General features: G+C 34.2%; 1 protein-coding gene across 4 annotated transcripts in view; it reads left to right on the forward strand.

Moving 5' to 3' along the window:
* Window positions 1-20425, forward strand: part of MSRB3 (methionine sulfoxide reductase B3) — a 158099-nt gene that overhangs the window by 25085 nt on the left and 112589 nt on the right. For 3 of the 4 annotated variants that reach the window (XM_072973019.1, XM_072973020.1, XM_015240601.3), the window contains one exon: window positions 4267-4393. The exons of the other annotated variant lie outside the window; for it this stretch is intronic. In XM_072973019.1, the coding sequence (XP_072829120.1) occupies window positions 4318-4393 (76 nt within the window). In that variant the 5' untranslated portion in view covers window positions 4267-4317. The remainder of the gene's footprint in view (window positions 1-4266; window positions 4394-20425) is intronic. 4 annotated transcript variants of the gene reach the window in all.

The raw sequence follows: 20425 nt of genomic DNA on the forward strand, positions 1-20425 counted from the left end.
GATTTCTATAAGGTGCTTAATGCTAATTCTTTTTCCAAAGATTGTCACCACTCAAAAGCATGTGCTTCTTTTGCTTCTTTTTGGATTTGGATTGTTTCTGGCTAGGGTCTTCATCCCTGCAGCTCAGGGAGTGCAAAGGGAAGAAAGCTGCCTAATTGAAACTCGAATTTTTTCAGGGGGTGGGGAGTGTGGGGAGTAGTTGTTGATTTGTTTAACCCTCAAAAGTACTATATCATCCACATATTGAGGTTTTGGTAGATTCAGGTGGACTCAGTTCTAGGCATCTTTAGGTTATATGTCCTAAAGGTGTATCTAAGGAGTTTTAGAGAAAATTTTCGAAGGTGAAAGAGAAAGATAAGTTGCACGTGGTAGAACAGAAAGATTCAATCTGGAAGTCCTTAATTCTCTACTTTTTCAATGTCGAGAGAGAATCTTCAAATCTTCTTGAATTAAATGAATCCTTATTAAGTATTTAGTATCAGCCACCTTGTCAATTAGGAGAGCACAGAATCAGAGTATCTAGAGTGGATTGGCAGCAACCTCAGGCTTTCTCGTTGCCAATCATGTAGTGGTCAACAGCACTGACCCTGGAACTAGAGGGCTTGGGTTCAAATCTGCTAAATCATTCAGTCCGATTACTTAAGGGTTCCACTTCCTTTTTTTTTAGGAGGAATTGCACTGCAATTTATTTTTTTTAATTGAAGTATAGTCATTTTACAATGTTGTGTCAATTTCTAGTGTATAGCATAGTGTTTCACTTATACATACAAATGTTCCTTTTCATATTCTTTTTCATTATAAGTTACTACAAAATATTACTATACAGTAGAAACTTGTTGTTTATATATTTTATATATAGTAGTTAGTATCTGCAAATCTTGAACTCCCAATTTATCCCTTCCTACTTCCTCTCACCGCTGGTAACCGTAAGTTTGTTTTCTATCTCTGTGAGTCTGTTTCTGTTTTGTAAATAAGTTGATTTGTGCTTCTTTTTTTTACTCCAAATATAATTGATATCATATGGTATTTCTCTTTCTCTTTCTGGCTTACTTCACTTAGAATGATGATCTTCAGTTACATCCATGTTGCTGCAAATGACATTATTTTATTTTTTATGGCTGAGTAGTATTTCATTGTATATATAACCTGTATCTATATCTATATCCATATCTATATCTGTATGTTCTTTATCCAGTTATCTGTCAGTGGACATTCAGGTTGTTTCCATGTCTTGGCTATTGTAAATAGTGCTGCTGTGAACGCTGGGGTGTGTGTATCTCTTTGAATTAGAATTTCTACTTCTTACCAGCTATAATATCTTAGGCAAATTACTTAACCTTCCTATGCCGCAATCTCTCCATCTGAAAATGGGAAAATGATAATATGTACCTCATGAGGTCCTGAGGATTAAAAGAGCTAATAAATGTGAAGTGCTTAGAACAGTGCCTGCCACAAGATAAGGCTTTCAACTGTTGTCAGTAGGATATCTTTATCCTATTGTGGCAATCAATTCTTGAGTAGTAAGTTTTCTGGCCTGAATAGGATTCTGTGTTTGGAGAATGGCCTGCTAACTCTAAGTAAGATTGGGTATAAATGAACTGTTAGAAGTTTTTAATTCATATAATTTAAAAATAAAGCAAATATTTGTACATTTAAATAATAATAAGAGCTAACGTTTGTGAGCATATACTATGTACTAGGAGTTGTTCCAAGCATTTTTTACCAATTAACTTATTCATTACTTGAGAGTTGAGGAAACTGAGGCACTGAGAGGGTAAGGAACTTTGCCAAGGTAACACAAATCCTTAGGGGCAGGGCCAGGATTCAGACTCAGGCAGTCTGATCTCATAGCTCACATACGTCCTTTGTGATATCCTATCTTTCATCCAAATGTGTTCTGCATTTTAGATTGGTTTGTCAAAGTGTTTTATTTCATTGACCGAAAACATAAACTAAGTAGAAAACATAAGTTAAAAATTAAATCATTCAGCATAAAAATACTCCTTTTTCTGTTCTAGAGAAGAGTAGCTCCTTGCATCAAATGTTAGAGCCATATTAACTATGATTCTTTTGTTTTGTGGAGTATGAGATTAAGATTATGAGCTTGACTTCACCACGGCATCCAGATACCTGTATCCATCCTTTAGAACTGTTTTTCATTTTCCATCTCAACTACATACTTTCAGGGTAGTATGTAAGTAATGTCACTTTATGTGCCTTTTTGCAAAATTATATGCTTTTTTCTGCTATCCTTATAAGCATTAAAATAATTAGGGTTATATAAAAACCTAACCTATGAAATGCGTGCTTTCTGGGAGTTGACAACAGAGAACACTGTGACAAACTGTACTTTTTGCATTCTTCGGTGTAAGAAGGCTAGTCTGCTCTAAAAAGAATCACTCTGTTGCTCTACTTGGTGCTAGCATAGCTGGGTTCACTTTCAAAGAAAACTGGGCAAAACTGATTTGCCACTAGATGGAGCCCTGGCTGTTTGGGTGGAATAAATGCAACACAGCTGGAACATTAAATCATGCCGTCATATCATATCATGCAGGAGGGCCCTGGTATTTGAGGCCCTCAGCTTTTAATTGTAGAATACATCTTTGTTCTTTGCCTGACCTGCAGAGTGACATCACTCCCTTTCTTCCTGTGTGCTGGCTTTGACACAAGCCAGATGGCTGTGGCCATCGGTAGGCGCACAGGCCGCCTGGTACAGCAGTTGATGAAGCAGAATAGGAAGACGTTTTATGGTCAGCTGCGGGAGCACAAGGAGGCTGCAGCTTTGCTAAGTAATTACATTTACCGTGCACACTTATTCCTCACAGAGAAGGTCACAAAGGAAAAAATACATTTTTATTTATAGCGTTGTGAGGTATAGACCTTTGATCTTTTATTAGTCAGTAGTCTGCTCCAAAGGAATGCTCTCTTTCCCCTGCTCTGCAGTCACTCGTGAAAATGACATGTTTATTTATGTTTAATGGTTCTTTCAGGCTGTGCATTGTGATCCTTACCTTCCCTCTTCCTCCCTTTTGTCTCCAGTTAGTAACACAAAAATGTTTTAGTTTTGTAGTGAGTTTAGTTTGGAGAAGTCAGAGTTCAAGCATGTTAATACAAGCAGATTTCTGTCAGATATACTCCAGAGTGATTTGGTAAAATATATTACTGTTTATTATGTGTTTGTTCTTCAAGGAGGTCAGAAGAGACCAGGAACAGACTTTTATTTTGGGGGAGGTGGGTGGGAATGAGGGTCAGGAAATGAACGAGACATTAATTTTATATCCATTTTTGGACATTTAGTGTGAAGTTCACTTGTAATGCTAATTTAAAATAAAATATTACAAGTTAGTATTAATCTAGTATTTTCTACCACCATATGAAGTTAATCTTTACCAACTGAAAGATTGTACAAAACTTTAAAGAAAATCCTAACTGAACTTTTAAAAAAAGTTTTAACGTTCACACTATTTTGAGATTCTTCCACGTGATTCATTTCCAGAAACTTTAAAAAATATTTTTACCCTTTGTGAGGCTAGGTTGTGAGCATTATTTACATAATTGATCTAGAAATTATAAATCATAAAATCAAATGAAAATTCATAGGTGATACACGTTCATCAAGCTTAACGCTGTTTCTAAAATGAAGCCTCCTAGTTGTCCTTAGGTTATTTGTCTATTTTTTTTTTTAATGGAACTCTAAAAAGAAATCTCTTGATCTTACAGTATTTTTGCAGTCTTCTCCAGGGAGGAAGATCTGCAAATAATTGCTGGAAGGAGGGAGCATGGCTTTGTAGTCAGAACAGGGTTTTCTAATCCTTTTCCCACTGGCTGTTTGCTTTGTGCCCTTGAACCTCTGAGCCTTGGCTTCCTCACATACGTATTGGTGTTAAAACTTCCTTCCTAGGTTTATTGTAAGAATTAAATGACACAATATATATGTATTAGACCCCAGACAGTGCCTGTCCCTTGGTTCGAACTCAGTAAATGCTAATTCCTTTCAACTGGTTTAAACCTCGTCCCTTTTTCAACGTCCTGCAAAATGTGTTCACAGATTACACTGCTATTGTATAGTGTGCATTTTATTCATAAGCTATGAATAAGTTTGGGTTGAAAGTAAGCTCACCGTCTGAAAAGCAGGCATTTGAAATTTATTAGCGCTGTGTGTGTGTTCAGTTCCAGACAAAACCGTAACCATCAATTGTGCGATGAATGTGTTTAACATTTGTGATGTTTTAATTTGTTTTTGTTTTCTTTTTTTCTCCTACTCAGCTCTTGCCCCTGTTCTTTGCCTCTCGTTTTGTTGGTGAAGATATCACAGTGATGTCTGCATTCAACCTGCTGCATTTGGTGACAAAGAGCCAGCCAGTAGCCCTGCGAGCCTGTGGGCTTCCCTCAGGTTGCTGCTTCTTATACTGTACTTAGTGAGGGCACTGGTCCAGGGTGGGGGGTGTTTCTGCTGCAGGAAATGATACACCATAATGCTTTGCTAAATTTCGTTTTCTTTTACTTGGGCCCTAATTTGAAGACAGAAATTGGTTATAAATCACCACTCTACTTTGAGTAACATTCATTTCCACAATCCTTACCACCCCTGGAAACATTGTCCAGTTTCCTTGCTCAGTATATAATTGTCACTAATATTTTATGATATCTTCTTGTTCTTTAATGTACACCACACATCTGAAAATCATAATGTTCATAAGGAAGCTGGCAGTTTTGATAAGAAACTGCCTCAAATCACACAAAAGAGGACATTCATCTTGTTGGAAGATAATGAAAATGCTTTTCATTCCACATGTGGTCATTCCTTTAGGAAAGAAAAAATTAAAATGAACAACTTTAGTATAATAAAATTAGTTATTGTACTTTCAAAGAAAAGATGTTCCATTTAACAGTGGCCAAATAAAGAGAACTAATATAGCATCTGTTAACTAGTTCATAAATTAGGACCATCCCCCTTTTTTAAAAAGGTGATTTTAAGCATTTAAACAAGTGAGACATAAAAGTCCAAAATTTCATTATGTGCCTATATCATGTTTAATATTTTAATTTTATTATGAAAATCATAATGTCCAGATATCTTCTGTGAATATTATTGTCAATATTATTCATATTTTCTTTTAGTGTACATATCTCTATTACCATATTATATAGACAAATTAAATCCAGCTCATTAAATATTCATTGAATATTAACTATGAGTGCCAGGCATTGTGTGAGGAAATGAAGATACAATGAGAAACAAGATCAAGCCAATTCTTTAACACGCACAAGGTGGAGATGGAGCTGTGTGAGACCATTAAACCATATGGTGATAAGGCTAGACTAAAAGCATTTAAGCCTGAGATGTTAGGAGAATCCATAGGATGGTTCTAGTTCTTTGCTTAGGGGAAGAGATTTTGGAAGGGAGGGCAGGACTCCGAAGTTTAAGGAGGGCTTCATAGCGGATATATTGCTTGAGCTGAATTTCAAACTATGAGTAAGAGTTAGCCAAATGTTCAAGGAAGGGGAAGGAGATTTCTAGTATATGAAGTAGTGTGGGCAAAACATGAAGGCCTGAAAAAGCAAGCATGTTCAGAGAGACGCACGTTATTTAATATGGCTAGCTTGAGTGGGTGAGGCCAGGTAGAAGAGGTGATGATGGAAGGTAGCCAAACCATAAAGTGAACTTATACAATGTTTTAAAACATTTAAATCTCGGAGAAGGGATGAAGGAGGAATAGCATGACTTGATTTACATTTTATAAGGACTTTTGATTTAGTATGATGGAAGGTCAGTGCTGGTTCCAGATATTTCTATGAGAAGGTTGGGATGGCAACTTGATTAGAAGAGTAGATAAGGCATTTGTCTTGAAGCTGTACTTGACTGGTAAATATGCTATTTAAAAAAAAAAAGATTTTACGTCTATTTGTGGTGACGTGAGAGGCCAGTGAAGCTTAATGTATGGGGTCTCCAATCACTTTTCCCAATTGCCTTTGCTTCCCCTACCCCGCCATGCCCCTGCACTGCCACCATTGAGTATGTTGGAGGAGTTTGAGGCTGGAGGGACTGATGAAGGGCTTAGAACCTTAACAATGATCATTACAGTAGGTTTGGAAAGAAGAGGAATGGATAAGACAGAAATTCAGGTTGTAGAACTGACAAGGTTTATTTGTTGAATTGTGTGTAAGCTTGAGGGAGAATATCAACCGATGTAGCTCCTGTGCCATGTAGGACTTTTTCATAACTATGTACTACATGTAACAATTGGAGTATGAAAGTTATTTAATTGATACATAACCATGTTTTCCACTGAAAAAGCCCCCAAGGTATGAGAGCACTAGCATAGTTCTTATAACATGTTTTATCATACACCAAGGAGGCTAAGTATTTACAGAAACAACTAATTAATTAACATGGTATTCCTTGGGTATGACAGTTGTGGATTTAAAGAGCTTCATAATGAACTTGCTTAATCAAAATATGTGTCTTTAAATTTTGATATCAAAATGATTCAAAGATAAATTCAACAAAGCTGATAATTTTTAAGAATCATTATAGAACAACACTTAAGCATACGAACTTGGGAATTCGACTGGATCTGAATTCTGGCCTTGCCACTTAACTGACTGTGTGCCTTGACTTCCTTGTTTGTAAAGTGGGAATAATAAGTACTCACCTGAAAGCGTTGCTGTGAGAATGAAATAGATTAGTATGTGAAAACTGCTTAGAACAGTGGCTGGCATATAGTAAGCACTATATATAAATGTTCACTAAGTTCACTATAGACAATCTGTATCAATATAGATATATAATTTTTCTATTTTTCTAGTACAGTGACTTTTAAAAACACTTGAATATGTCCCACCTTTCATTTAACTATTTTTACTTTAATAGGAGCCACAAATGCACTTTATGTTTGAGAAATAACCATCTCAATCTGTCGTTTTGATCTTTTTATTTTACTTATACATTCTATTGAACCAGAATTCAAGTCTTATAAACATACAATGCATTTCTTTTATTCTTATTATCCAGTAGTGGTGGAAGCTCAGAGAAACTCTTTCTTACTTAGTGCTTGTAAACCCATTTTTATTTGATAAATGATTTGGCTGGAATGGTATTTCATAATTCCTTAGCCATTCAAGCACCACTTACTTTTTAAAGTGTCATGAAACTCAGTCTTCCAGTGTCCACATATTTTATTACTTAAATATTAGGAAAATCTTGGTAACCATCTATTTCTCTAACAGAATTTTACTCTTAGAAATATAGTTTAAGAAATGGTTAAGTTCAACAGTATTGTTAAACAAACTATTTAAATCTTGAAAAATAAAAATGAAAGTGAAATGGGAATTCTAGTCTTTATGACTTTATACAGGTAGAAAGGGAAGAGGCCAAAATTGGAGATATAGGAAATTAAGGTAAAAGTTTGACGTCTTGCTTTAATTTACTGTTCCCTGGTCAAAACCCATTACAACAAAAATCTCTGTAAATCTAAAAGATTTCTGCTCCCTAGCCAGTACCCTACTAATTTCAGGCATTATTCTATATGAAATAATTCCAGAACTGAAAAGTAATTGGAACAGGCTCTTCAAGTTGATTATAACTGGATTGACCTGTATGCAGGCCATATCCCAGAAGGCTGATCTATCATTTTTCAGCTTTGACTTCCTTTTCTTCTTATTTTTAAATAAGGCATAATTTCAATTTAGAGATTATTAAGTGCATCTGAGTTATGGTTCGCTCATGTTTGTAATTAAAGGTAATTTTTTTTCTCTCAGAGCTCTTCTTAATTTCCTATAACAGTTTCTTTTATGTATTAAAAAGAGCACTGGAATAGGAGTCAGAAAACCAGCCTCAGCTCTGTCATTAACTTGTGTGACCTTGAATATATCAGTAAACCTCTCCAGATTTGTCTCTTTACTTTTAAAACGAGGAATTCAAATTAGATAATCTACTCAGTTCTGAAATTCCGTGATTTTTTTAAACTGTCATTGTTTTTACTTTGGCTTTGGGTTAATCAAATCTTAAAACTCAGTACCAATTAATAGCTGGGAATTTACAGAAAAATTTGCTCTGTTGTGGTGGGAGGACAGAACTGTTTTCCATGTTTGAACATTAGAATTCCTTGCCTCTAAATCAAGACTGAAGCATTATCTGAGGAGGGATTAGAAAGCACAATTTTATACATAGTTGCAATATTTGATAAAAATTAAGTCTAATTGTAGTTTAGACTAGATATCATGGTAGCTTTCAGCCAAATGAGAATGTTTGTCTAAATAGTACTAATTACAGTGATCAATTGTTCTTTTCTCTAACATCATACACATAATATGTGGTTGTTATTCTTACTTGACTTTAATGGCGTGTTTAACAGTCTCCATGAATTGAAGAGCCATATGGCTGTTTATACAGTTTGTAAAGATATTATGTCATAATATTCTAATATAGAAATGATAAGTCTTAAAGACAGATATTTTGCAAATGGTGTTGCAAGTCATGGGCTATCATCTGTATAAGCAGAGCTCTCTGAGAATTGAACTTGAGGCTCCAGAGCTTAGCACAGTGCCTGGCACTTAATAAATATTTGTTAAATGAATGAATAAACATTTTGAAAGTTTACATGTAGGTGAAGTGATAGCTATAACAGAGAGTACAAATTTATTTGAAACTCTTTTAAGTCTCAAATAAATCTAATGGGAAGGTTAAATTAAAGTTTATAGTTTGGTTGCCTTCTGAATATATTGTGAAAAACAATTTCTCTCTTCTCACTTTATTGCATTAATACAATATGGTAGATTTCTTAGGTATAAATCACATTGTAGCTAAACAAGTAACAAAAAATGATATCACAGATTCAGTGTATATTATCCAAAGTTGCTTTTCCTTTTTCTAACAAACAATTTGAGTTTTGGTGGTAAATTATTTGAGGAAGGGAGTAAGTGTGTACTTACTATGAAAATTAAGAACGCTGGTTCTTTTGATTGGTTTTCTCTGGAACAAATTGATACTGTTTTTGTGCTGTAAGTTCTGCATTTGTAAAAAGGAAATGCTACAGACATGCACAAAAGCAACACCCATAAATAAGTACTACTATTCAAGTTTGAGCTATCAGTGTTTCATTAGTAGCATCTGATGTCATATTTACCTTAAAAAATAACTGAAGTCATTGATGTACTATTCACCTACTAAATAGATTGGCTTTCTATATTAGTTTTACTTTTTAACCTTCCTGGGTCATGAAAACATGAATCATCTCTGTGATTCTTTGATAAAAGTTATGACTTTCCACCTCCAGAAAATACATGTGCACCTCTACAATTTTTCATACCATTTCAAGTTTTTTGGTTAGGTACTCATAAGAGAAGGCTCTTTGACCACAGCTTCAGAACCATTCTTCTAAAAGATACACACACCAGTATTAGAACTCTAATCTGAACAAATCAGAAATTTCCAATTTCTGTATTGATATCACCCAGTGGAATTCTCTCCTGTGTGTTCGGTTTAATGCCCTCTATTCTCCAACCTCACCATTCTTAGATGTTTATCTTACCTAACTTCTTTGATTATATTGAAAATGTTTTGAAGGAGTTGTTTTTTTTTTAAAGAAACACAGTTTTTAAAAAAATAGACATAACAGGTTTCAACTCCCCTAATTCACAAAATAATTTGCAATTAATTGATTGAATGGTATCCACTTTTCCCAGTAGATGGCACTAGATTTACATTCTTTTACAGCATGATAGCATTAGCACATAGGTGCATTGTGAAAACTTAAACAAAAGTGTGTGAAAAATATCCAGTTCAGAACACATGGATTTACAAACCACAAATTTTTCTGCTTATATTATGTTTAAACAATATTTGTAGAGTGCAAAACCTTTTTCCATTTTCAATAAGATTCCAACTCCCTTATGCTTGGACATCTCATTTAAATTGTCTTTCATGTGTAGACTTTCTATAAACTAAAACACGTTTTTATAAATTAACTTATCTTGTATCCAAATAGCTGATTTAACAGTAATTTATAGTTTTATATATAGCTAAATTTTCTTCAGCAGACCACCCAAGAATTAAAGAAAATTTCACATTTTGTTTGGCTATGTTTTGAATTTTTATAGAATCTTGAAAATGTTATTAGTTTAACATGTTGACTGTTAAGCATGAGTCCTTTTTTTGCATGAATGAAAATACTTTTGGAAGCTAAGAAAAATTATATTTAAAATGTTGATCAATGAGTACTCTGGTGCAGCTATATTCTTTTCTAAAACAAAATGTTTTAGTAGCTCCATATTGTAATATAGTTTTAGTTAATGTTGAAAGGTTGCTATATAGCATCTAATTATTAGATGAGTTTTAAAATCGTTTGTGCACAAGGCTAAATTGCTGTAGAAGAATACATCTGTATGAATAAGGTGTTGGGCATATGGTTTGTTAAATGTGGATTTTGTTAATTTTTGGTTAAATATGGAATAAATTCTTATTATTATACATTAATAATTATAAAATACATAGCAAAATCTAGAAGCAACAGATAAAATGGGCAGAAACAAAAAATAAATTTTAATTTTGTTTGAGAAGTTCTTTAACAATGACTAAAGAATATAAAACATCAGTTCTAAAAACAAATGATAATTCTACAGTTTACCTTGACAATATAGACTTTTGGGGACTCATATAGGTAGAATTATTAGATGTTTATTTATGTAAACATGTTCACAGTAATTTACCTAACAGATCATAGAAGGATTTATTAAAATTAGCCATCTTTTGCTCTCAACAAACATGTATTTAATGAAGGAATGGGGCATGGATGACAGGTCACAAAGAGTCCCTTATATTGAGGCCAGATACTTGATGAATTTTTATTGTCAGTCTTTTTAGTTTATAGCTTCATCCCAAACATTTTATTTAGAGGTTGAATTTCTCAAGGCTGCTTTTGCTAGATACGTTTTAATTTTAAATGCTTTAAATAGATTATATTGAGATACAGTGGCAAATTATTTCTAATTATTTTTGTGCCTTTGCATTTGAAATCAACCATTTATTTGAAAATTTAAAATCCTCATTTTATTTATTTCAAGTCCCTAGTTTTTTCCTCTTTTTTACATATAGTATATTGGTACTTATATTAGTCACTTGAAAATGCGTGTTATAAAGATACACCATGAAATGACAAAGATGTCAGTTATTTAGGTGATTTTTAAGAGCCATACATTTATAGAATTTAAATATACTCAGTAACTGCTATGATAAGCATTTCCTTCCATACTAGGTATATTTATTATATTCAACCACATAATAGCAAATGAAGGATGGACTCCTAATCTAACTCATTAGATTATTTGAATTTTAAGCAAGCAAAGAAAAACTAAAATTCTATAGCTACAGTTTCAAAGTTTTTTTTTTTTGTTGTTACAGAAATGCATGTTAGCTCACAGAATGGTACAGCTGTTCATATTATATTTCTATTTTGGTTAATAGTTTAATATTTCTTGTGCAAGTTTTAGATAACATCACAGCAAGTTTCAGAGCTTGCCGTTCTGTTACTGGCATTGATGAGGAAACAGATTGGAAGCATCATCTGTATTTACTAGTTTGTTTTTACCACCATCTTGCTTTTGGGCCCCAGAATCTCTTTTGTACCTTTTATTCCTATTCTTCATCTGTAAACTTAGAATGAAATACATTCTTGTTAAATCACTCACAATTAGATATTACTCTCAGATGTTAACATTATCTGACATTTCCCAGAACAACTTTAGTCCCTGGCTGTAAGGGAGAATAAACTGGAAAAATTTTAGAAAGGAGGGGGTGGGACAACAAATAAATCTGGGAAAGGTGATAGATTTGATCATCAAATCTATTTCTATTATAGGAAAACCCTTGGTTCTGTAAAGTAAGCTCCAGAAAGACAGAGGTTTTTTTGTTTAGTTCACTACTACATCTTAGCAACTAGAATAGTGTCTGTCACATAATAGGTGTTCAGTAAATACTGGCTGACTGAATGAACGGTTATGAATAAGTAGCATCATCTCATGTGTCAGAATAATGCCATGTAATAAATAATGTGATTTCTGTTTCTAAGGAATGTGCATGCTGAGAAAAATGGCCACTTTGGGTCCAAGTTTTGTTGTCTATAGAATGAAGGAAGTTATATACTTCGTGTTTTTATGATTCTATATAAATATTTCCTTCTTTGCTTTACTATTGAAGGAAGGAGCAGAAGAAGTGGGAAACATTGTGCTTCTTTCTGCTCAGAATGGCTGACTAGCTTCTTGGAACAGGATTAAGTTCTGGAGGATATTGAAGGAATGTGTAGATGTAATTATAATTAGCAGGAGATAGGAGGTGGGGAGGATGACGGCATGGAGGTGGGAACAGACTGTGGGCACATGGATTAGTGAAAGATGGGCATGTTGAAGTACAACAAAGGGTTGGTTCAAGAGAGGAATATAATGAATGAATAAATTAACATGAAGAAAGCCACAGACAAGAGAAGCTGGCTCTCATTAACCAGGTGTGTGACGATGTCAAGTAACTTCTTTGGGCCTTCGTTTCCTCATGAGAGCTTTGGGCTAGAAGTTCATTATTTCCCAAATTATGAACACCAGTTCTAGTAAAACCCTGTAAAACTGATTCCATCATCAAATTGAGAAGCTTTGCGTACTACTATATTTTATAAATTCTAAGATGCACTGTTCCTACATTTTATCATTTTGGTAATCAGGATGCAGGTTAAAAATCATTGTGATAAGGACATATTGTGTCATAGTTTGATTGACAACTCTTTTTTATTTTTCTAGTGGGGCATAAAATAATGATGTGTCAGAATACCACATATTTGATAATGCATATCAGCATAAGAACGTCTGTGAGAAGTCTTCACTAAGAAACCCGTGTAACCTAGATTTTCCTGATCTGGTTTGACTATGGATACTTCTCCTCACCAGCTCCCTCCCCGCCCTAACCCCCCCCCCCCCCCCCCCCGCCCTCTGCAAGAGGAACAACCCGTAAGCATTTTTTTCAGAGCCAGTGTTCCACAGGATACGTTGTGGAGAATGCCGGAATAGGTAATCTCATAGTCTTAAATCCAGAGGATTAATGGAATATTAGTCATAATAAAAGATTTGAAAGTGGAACTCTAGAGAGGTCATAAAGGATTCAGAGTAGTAATAAAGGAAAAAAATTCATCATTTATTTTTTTAAATTTCACTGGTTTATTAAGCAAATATTATTGTTGTAGTTTTTAAAACTAAGTTCTAAGAAACATAGCCAGAGACATTTTTTTTTAGAAAACATCTTTTAGGAAGAAAATTTAAATAGCAGTAATTAAAATGGAGAGTTGAATAAATATTTAAATACAACATATATTTAGTGCTTACTCTTGCCTGGGCACACTGCTAGGTGCTGGGGACACAGAGACAACTGAAATTAATATGTGCACTGTCCCACGAAGAGATACTGAAAATTCAGAAGAAGACTTATGCCTCTTCTTTAGTTATCTGGGTGATAAAGAAAACTGTAAAAGTTTTTACTTTTTTCCCCTCTAGAATACCTGATTTTTCTGGAATGTACAGATTCAGATTTAGCTGTCCATTGAGTGGCAATTGCAGACTTGTTTTCTGCCCATTGAGCTTAATTAATTTAGACTTTAAATTTGATTTAGGCCATAATGCAGTTTTAGAAATTTACAAAGCTGAGCTCTTAGACAATATAAATTTTGTTTTCTTTCTGACAAAGTATACTTCATGTTGTGTGGAAATAAAAGTCCACATGGCGCTCTGAGAGAGGGCTCCTTCCCTTACTGCTTGTCAGTGGCCCCTCTCAACTCTCCCTTACAGCCTATGCTTCCAAGGCAGTAAGGGAGGATGGGAGAGAGAACTATTTTTTTGCAAGTCCTTTTGATTGCATGTGAAATGTAGAATGGAAATGAGCCTGTCTGTTTTTAATTTTTTTTTCTATATGGGCTATGATGTTCTAGTGAAGACGCATACTGGAAAAAAAATTAAAAACAGGGGACTCCAACTCTGTCAGACGTTTCATATGCAATCAGACAGATTCAAAGTCAAGTTAACTTTCTCTTCCACTGTTGTCACTTGATGATGGTAGTGCTTTTAAAAATTCTCTTTTTATTCATATGCTTTGCAAGTAAGAAAATGCTTTTTTAGGTCAAGACGTGTTTTAAATATTTCCCTAAACTCTAGTCGTTAGGAACCACATGAATACAAAAATGATTGCTCTTGGTATTCACATTACATTTCAAAATATTGATGAAGCACTCTCTAGTTCTTTGTGATGCACTTAGAGACTGCTCATAAGATGTCTACCATACATGAATGCAACAAAGAAAAATTTGTAACCCAGGGGTGAAAGAGAAATGTAAAATATGGTTTCTATCTTACAGAGTCATTGAGGTGAATGTGTCATCAGGATGAATGTAGTGGTAAAGCTCTCCATGGTCTCCTCTCAAAAAAATCATGCAGCCTTAACAGATTACTTACTATTATAGGCTAGAATTTAAAATCATATTAATAGGCTTTAGATGTCGTGGGAAGTACATTTATTCCCATTGGCTTACAGTGAGAAAACGTTGGCATATTTCACCCTTAATTTTAAAACTGCTTTATTTCTCAGCTGCCCAGTTTTTTTCTCTTCCAAATCAGGATCTACATTTTATCTGGGCTATTTTTGCGTTGTTAAACTAGCTAATTCCACCCACATGAAAGACTCTTTGATTACCACCTTGACATTGTGTGCATGTGATCACACTGCATCTGTCAGCTTGTCTAGATGGAGTTCTCTTCCCTGTTTGAAAATTCTCTGGCCCTCTGACCTTGTAGATGCTGTTTCTGCAAATTACGTGAGTTTTCCATATCCCAGTTATAACTGGACCTAGTCATTGTAGGTGGGCAGAGTTTAAGAGTGATAATGTCTTCTTTGTTAACTCTCTCTGCATATATTTTTACTTTAAGACTGCACATTATATTGATTGTTTTTCTTATCTTTCCTGCTGCAATATGTGCTCCCCTAAGGCAGCAACCTTGACTTACTCATTTTTAACTTTCCAGCGCTCATCACCGTTCTTAATTCACTATAGATTTTTAATAAATAGTTATAGAAAATGTGAATTAATATTAGGCTCAGCTGTTTATGTCTTCAAAGAATTTGTGATCTGGGAAAATAAAGCAGAAACAACTGAAGACATTTGAGAATAATTGAAAAATATTACATTAGCTCATGTAAATAGTACCTTGCAGAGTAAATACACTAGTGCTAAGGGTATTCAGATGAAAGTTCAGAGGAGGGGTGAATTTACCAGGATATGTAGACTTGAAAACTTCCTTGAAAATGTTTTCTTAATTTATCTATTCAAACCTTCAGTGTGGAAACCAGACCAATTTTATCATTCAACTATGCACTACTAAAACATATGATCTTGTTTCATTCAAGACGTTTAAAATGGTGTGTTGCCTTGCCATGCTTATAATGTCCATTGATGTTAATTAGAATTCTGTGCACGCATCAACAGGGTATCACTGAAACCGATCTGTAGAACTGCCTTACGTGAAGTAATAGAAAAACAGCAAGAAGGCATGAAATGTGGTTATTACTGTAACAAAGATATGACTTTTCTCACATTAAAAAAAAAAACTTTACCTTAAAAAGAAACAATTATCTGCTTTCTGATTCTTAAGGCCTAGAGGTTTTTTTGTTTGTTTTTGTTTTTTTCCCATTGTATTGTATTTAGGACTTGGAGGACAGATGAAATTAAACTGAGCCTAAAGGTAAAAACAGAATGTTTTTTAAAAATGAAAAGTAGGTTGAGGTACTAATTTTATAATTTCCTGCCACCACCTACAAGATTACTCTGAATGGGAGAGGTGTTGAACTGTTTCCAAAAGGTAAAAACATTGTTTGGCCAAAGGATTTTGCTGTCTAGGCCTATCAAGAATTCATCACCACAGAGCATCTATTGAGTATCCTCTTACACGTGATTCCAGGTTGAGAATGATGATCTATAGTCTGAAAGGGATAGTATCAAATACACAGAGCAAATTAGCAGAGACTGCACTCTAATTCTGTGTTGAAGCTTCAGCCAGACAAACACTCTCGGAGAGCTATTTTGAGTACAGCACTGTGCTAAAATGAGATCACTTGGAAGAAAGAAAGATCACGTCAGACAATGTCTGTCCTAAGAAGTGTGATTGTGGATTTCCAGATATAAAAGCATGTCCTTTTTTTGTTGGTTATCTACTCCATTCATATTCAGGTTTTATTACTCGCTTTGCAGTTACTTGTCTCTGTCTCTCCCACTGGAGTATGAAGTTTGTAGTGTATTCGTCTCTTGCATTGGCCATTTCTACTGGGTGTTTAGAAAGCTCTTCCTTTCAGATATCGGCACAACCAGCTTCCTCTCTTCCTTCAGGGCTTTGCTTAATTGTCACTTCAGTGAGGCTGAGCTTGCTCACTTGATTTAAGGTTACAGATCTTACTTCTAGCACTCCCAATCTTCTGTGCCCTGCTCAGTTTTGCTTTTTTTTTCTACCCTGTATACTTATCACCTTCTATTTTCTTACTTATCTTCATTCTATTTTATGTCTTCCCCTACCCCTGCTAGAATTGGAGCTCCAAGAAAGTAGGATCTTTATTTTGTTCACAGATACATCCTATGTACTTTTAATGCCAGCATATAGTAGGTGCTCAGTAAGGAATTACTGAATGAACGAATGAGTATTTTACATAGCACAGTGCCTGGTACTCTGTAAACACTCAACATTTTTGATGACTTAAAAACACAGTAAGAAAATTGTCAGATCAGTGGTCCTCAAAGTAAGCCCTGCAGCCTAATTTCATGGAAACCAGAAGACTGAAGCCAGTGTCATGACGTCTTAGACAGTATGTTAATCTTAGGAATGTTTTTCCTGTACAGGTCTATGTTGAGAGAAAAAATCAGAATTAGGTATGTTTTTACAAGCATGGAGCTTTTCTTCCTTATGCTTTGCATTTTTTTTCTTAAAGTCTTTATTAAATTACTAGAATGCAAAACAAAACACAAGAAAAAATGGTTCTTGGTATAATAGTTTTATATTCTATTGTAAAAATGAACTGGGTTGGGTTTTTATAAATGCCCACTTACATAGAAATTCCTAACACTTCCAAGGTGGAATAAAAGTTTATTTAACTTTCCAATATGACCAACTCTATAACCAACTAAAATTATAATTTATAGTGAAAATTAAAGTATACCATTTTAAAATAAAATAGCAAGATATTTCAACATGAACTTTACTGTTTTAACCTACTAAACTCAAAGCAAAACAAGATAGTCTTATCATCTCTTATTCGTTTATTATCTTGGGAAGATATTTAATAGTTTCATTTTTTTCTGATCCTAGAACCAAAATTAAAGTTATGGGATCTTTAGATTTTGTTTTGTTTTGATTTTTCACACTGAAATATAAGATTTATGACTTAAAAGTGCTCTAAGATTTAGGTAACACATTTGATTTACTTCTTAACAGGAATTTAAAAAGCCTTTCAACGTTTTTATAGACTTTGTGAGAATCCTGTTTGAACCTTGTCACTGACCCTATGCTGAAGGAATGAACACGGGGAAAGCAGACATTGGCTAATAGAGAAATGTATTTACTTTTCCGGATGTACTGTAGTGATTATTACTCTTCTTTCTTATTAGCTTAAGTTGTTAGTGATAATTTTCAAGGTGAAAGCTACTGCCTAATTTAAGAAGAAAGAAGAAATTTGTAGCATAATTTTTCCTCACAGAAAATATGACCATCGACTTTGCAGTCAGGCACCCTGGGGTTTGAGTCATTGTATCTATTTGCTGTCTGTTCTTAGTAACTTGTTATATTCTCTGAGCCTCAGTTTCTACATCTGTGAAATGGGCATGACATCTACTTCCTAGAGTTACTGAGAGGATTAAATATAGTTATATGACAGTGTCTAGCTGGCACATAATAGGCACTTAAATTTTCATTTTCTTCTTTCAATTCTTGTTTTAATCATTTTTAAAGATAACTTGTGAGGAAAATACTGTTCTAAGGGAATTATTATAGAAAAATAGTTGCCAATAAAATATTGTAGCATACTGAAATACCTGATCTGGTTATCCTTCATAGTTTTAACTTCAGAATTCACTGTAATCAAAATGCTGATGTAATACTGCATTTATTTAGACAGTGTTTGTTAAGTGCGAATTGCTGTGATCCTTACAGCAGACCTCTGAGGGTGATAGTACATAGTCAGAGAGATGGACTTGTCCAAGGTCACATGACTAGGAAGCAGGCAAAGGCAGAAAGTGAAATCTAATTCAAGACAATACTGGTTTTGTGAACAATATGGAACAAACCTTGATATGAAAAGAGACTTCGGGCATACTTTAGTAAATAAATGCCCTTGGATCGGGTTCAGAGTGGATCTATCTGATCAATACCAAAATTACTCTGCAGGGAATGATGTTATGATTAGATACCAAAGTGGCAATATTACCCCTCAAATATGCTTTGTGTTGCACATGTATACACACATGCTCACTCGTAGCCTCAGAGTACTCTATTAAACATTTAAATAAAGGGAAAAAAAATCTTTCCCTAACATCCTTCTAAGCCACTTTAGAGGTCATTGAACAGATGTCATATAATACTAATGTTAAATTACCCTGTATAATAAGAAAATTACAGTACCTAAGTGAAGATAGTAAAAGGAAATCATCCAATGAATTATTCTAGAATTTCAAAATGAAATGACTTCTTCAAAATTAACAGTGGCACCACATGACTTTTAGAAAAGGGAGTCTGATAGGGAGAAGGGAAATCAGAGACAAAAGTGAAGCCTTTCTATGTTTATATTTGCCAGGTTTTGGTTATGATGCTGGGGAAGCTAAGGTAATAGTATAGCTTTCAATTGTTCAGGAAGTACATTATTATTATTAAACTATGTGGCAAGAAATTTAGTAAAATCTGACTAACTTCTCGTTGAGTTCTTTAATATTAAATCACAATAGTTGTTTCTAGTCCACATATACTTCCTTTTACTGTTAGGTACACTTTAAAAGTCTAATTATTTTGAGAACACAGTATGACCAAAGAATAAAAATGTACCAAGTTTGACAACTTTAAATAAACACTAGCATTTCTTAAAGAACAAACCTCACTTACAGTTAGGAAACAATATTTATATTTAAGGTTGAAAAGCCAGGATGTAGGAAAATTTTGCTAATTTGGGAGATGACCTTTAAGTACACCAAAACCAAATAATTTGTAGGCTATGACATAGGGCACATTCCTACAAAATTTGTGTGAATACTGCTTTAGTGGTTCTTGAAAGACAAACAAAGAAAGCTGGAATGAAATCTTTATCCCCCTCCCAAATAAGATGGAGACTAACAAAAGAGTACAGCAGCACGCTTTCAAAGCTTGCCACTAACACGAGGCCTCTGTAGCACAGCTAATGAGATGGTTCATAGTGGAAAACAATCTGTTTTTAAGAATGTTTAGATCAAAAGTAATTTCTAATCTATGAAATAAAGTCTTTTCAATAGCCTTCATTCACCAGTAAAGCTTTTATGTTTGTATTATTTACTTCAATCAGATGTTTTCAATTTTACCTTTTCTCCTTATACAAATACTTGACATGGTTCGTCAATACTGACCAACAGTTTTATTCTTTTTCTTCAGAAAAGAGAGATTTTTTTTTTGAGAGAGGGAGAATGAAAAAGAGAGAAACATCTTTGCCTAAACGATTTGCAAGCATCTGTGCTTTAAGCTACTTTTTATGAACACTCCTTAGTAAATGACTCAAGGTAAAAAAGCAGAAAAGCATCCAATGTTAGGAAATTGCAATCCAATACCATGTAATTTAAACCTGCAGTTGCTTCTCTTGTACTAAATGACATACAGATGGGTAGCTTAGTTCTCTCAGCTTTGAGAACACAATTGGCCTTTTTGTATGAATGAATGTATATTAACAAAAATATTTTGGACAGAATTGTTTAGTTCTGATTGTATAGATTTTAATTATTTATGCCATTGGAAAGAATAATTTTAACCAAGATATTTTGTCATGTTAGATTTACAGTTAATGCATTTCTGATGAAATCAACAAAGATACAACCCTTCTAGCAGACAAAAAAATAAAAACAAAAAGATAACTTTTTAATACATCTGTAGTGACTTGAGCAGAGATTCACCAATTACAGCCAGTTCTGTGTTCAGCCTGTGGAGAGGCTTGTTCTGACAGTGCAGACATTTCTCAGGGAAACGTTTCTATCTATGCCTTAGAAAATATTAAAAGTGTAAGTAGTAGGTATTTGGAGAAAGCCTAGTGTGGCTTTATGGGTTCCAGTGAGATGAGAGACCAACGTGCCATTAGTGATATGCCAGCCATTCCTGTGGCTCTTTCCAGGCCAGAGCAGGGCCAGCA

This window comes from Vicugna pacos, chromosome 12 (genome assembly GCF_048564905.1).
Source record: "Vicugna pacos chromosome 12, VicPac4, whole genome shotgun sequence".
Taxonomy (NCBI): Eukaryota; Metazoa; Chordata; class Mammalia; order Artiodactyla; family Camelidae; genus Vicugna; species Vicugna pacos.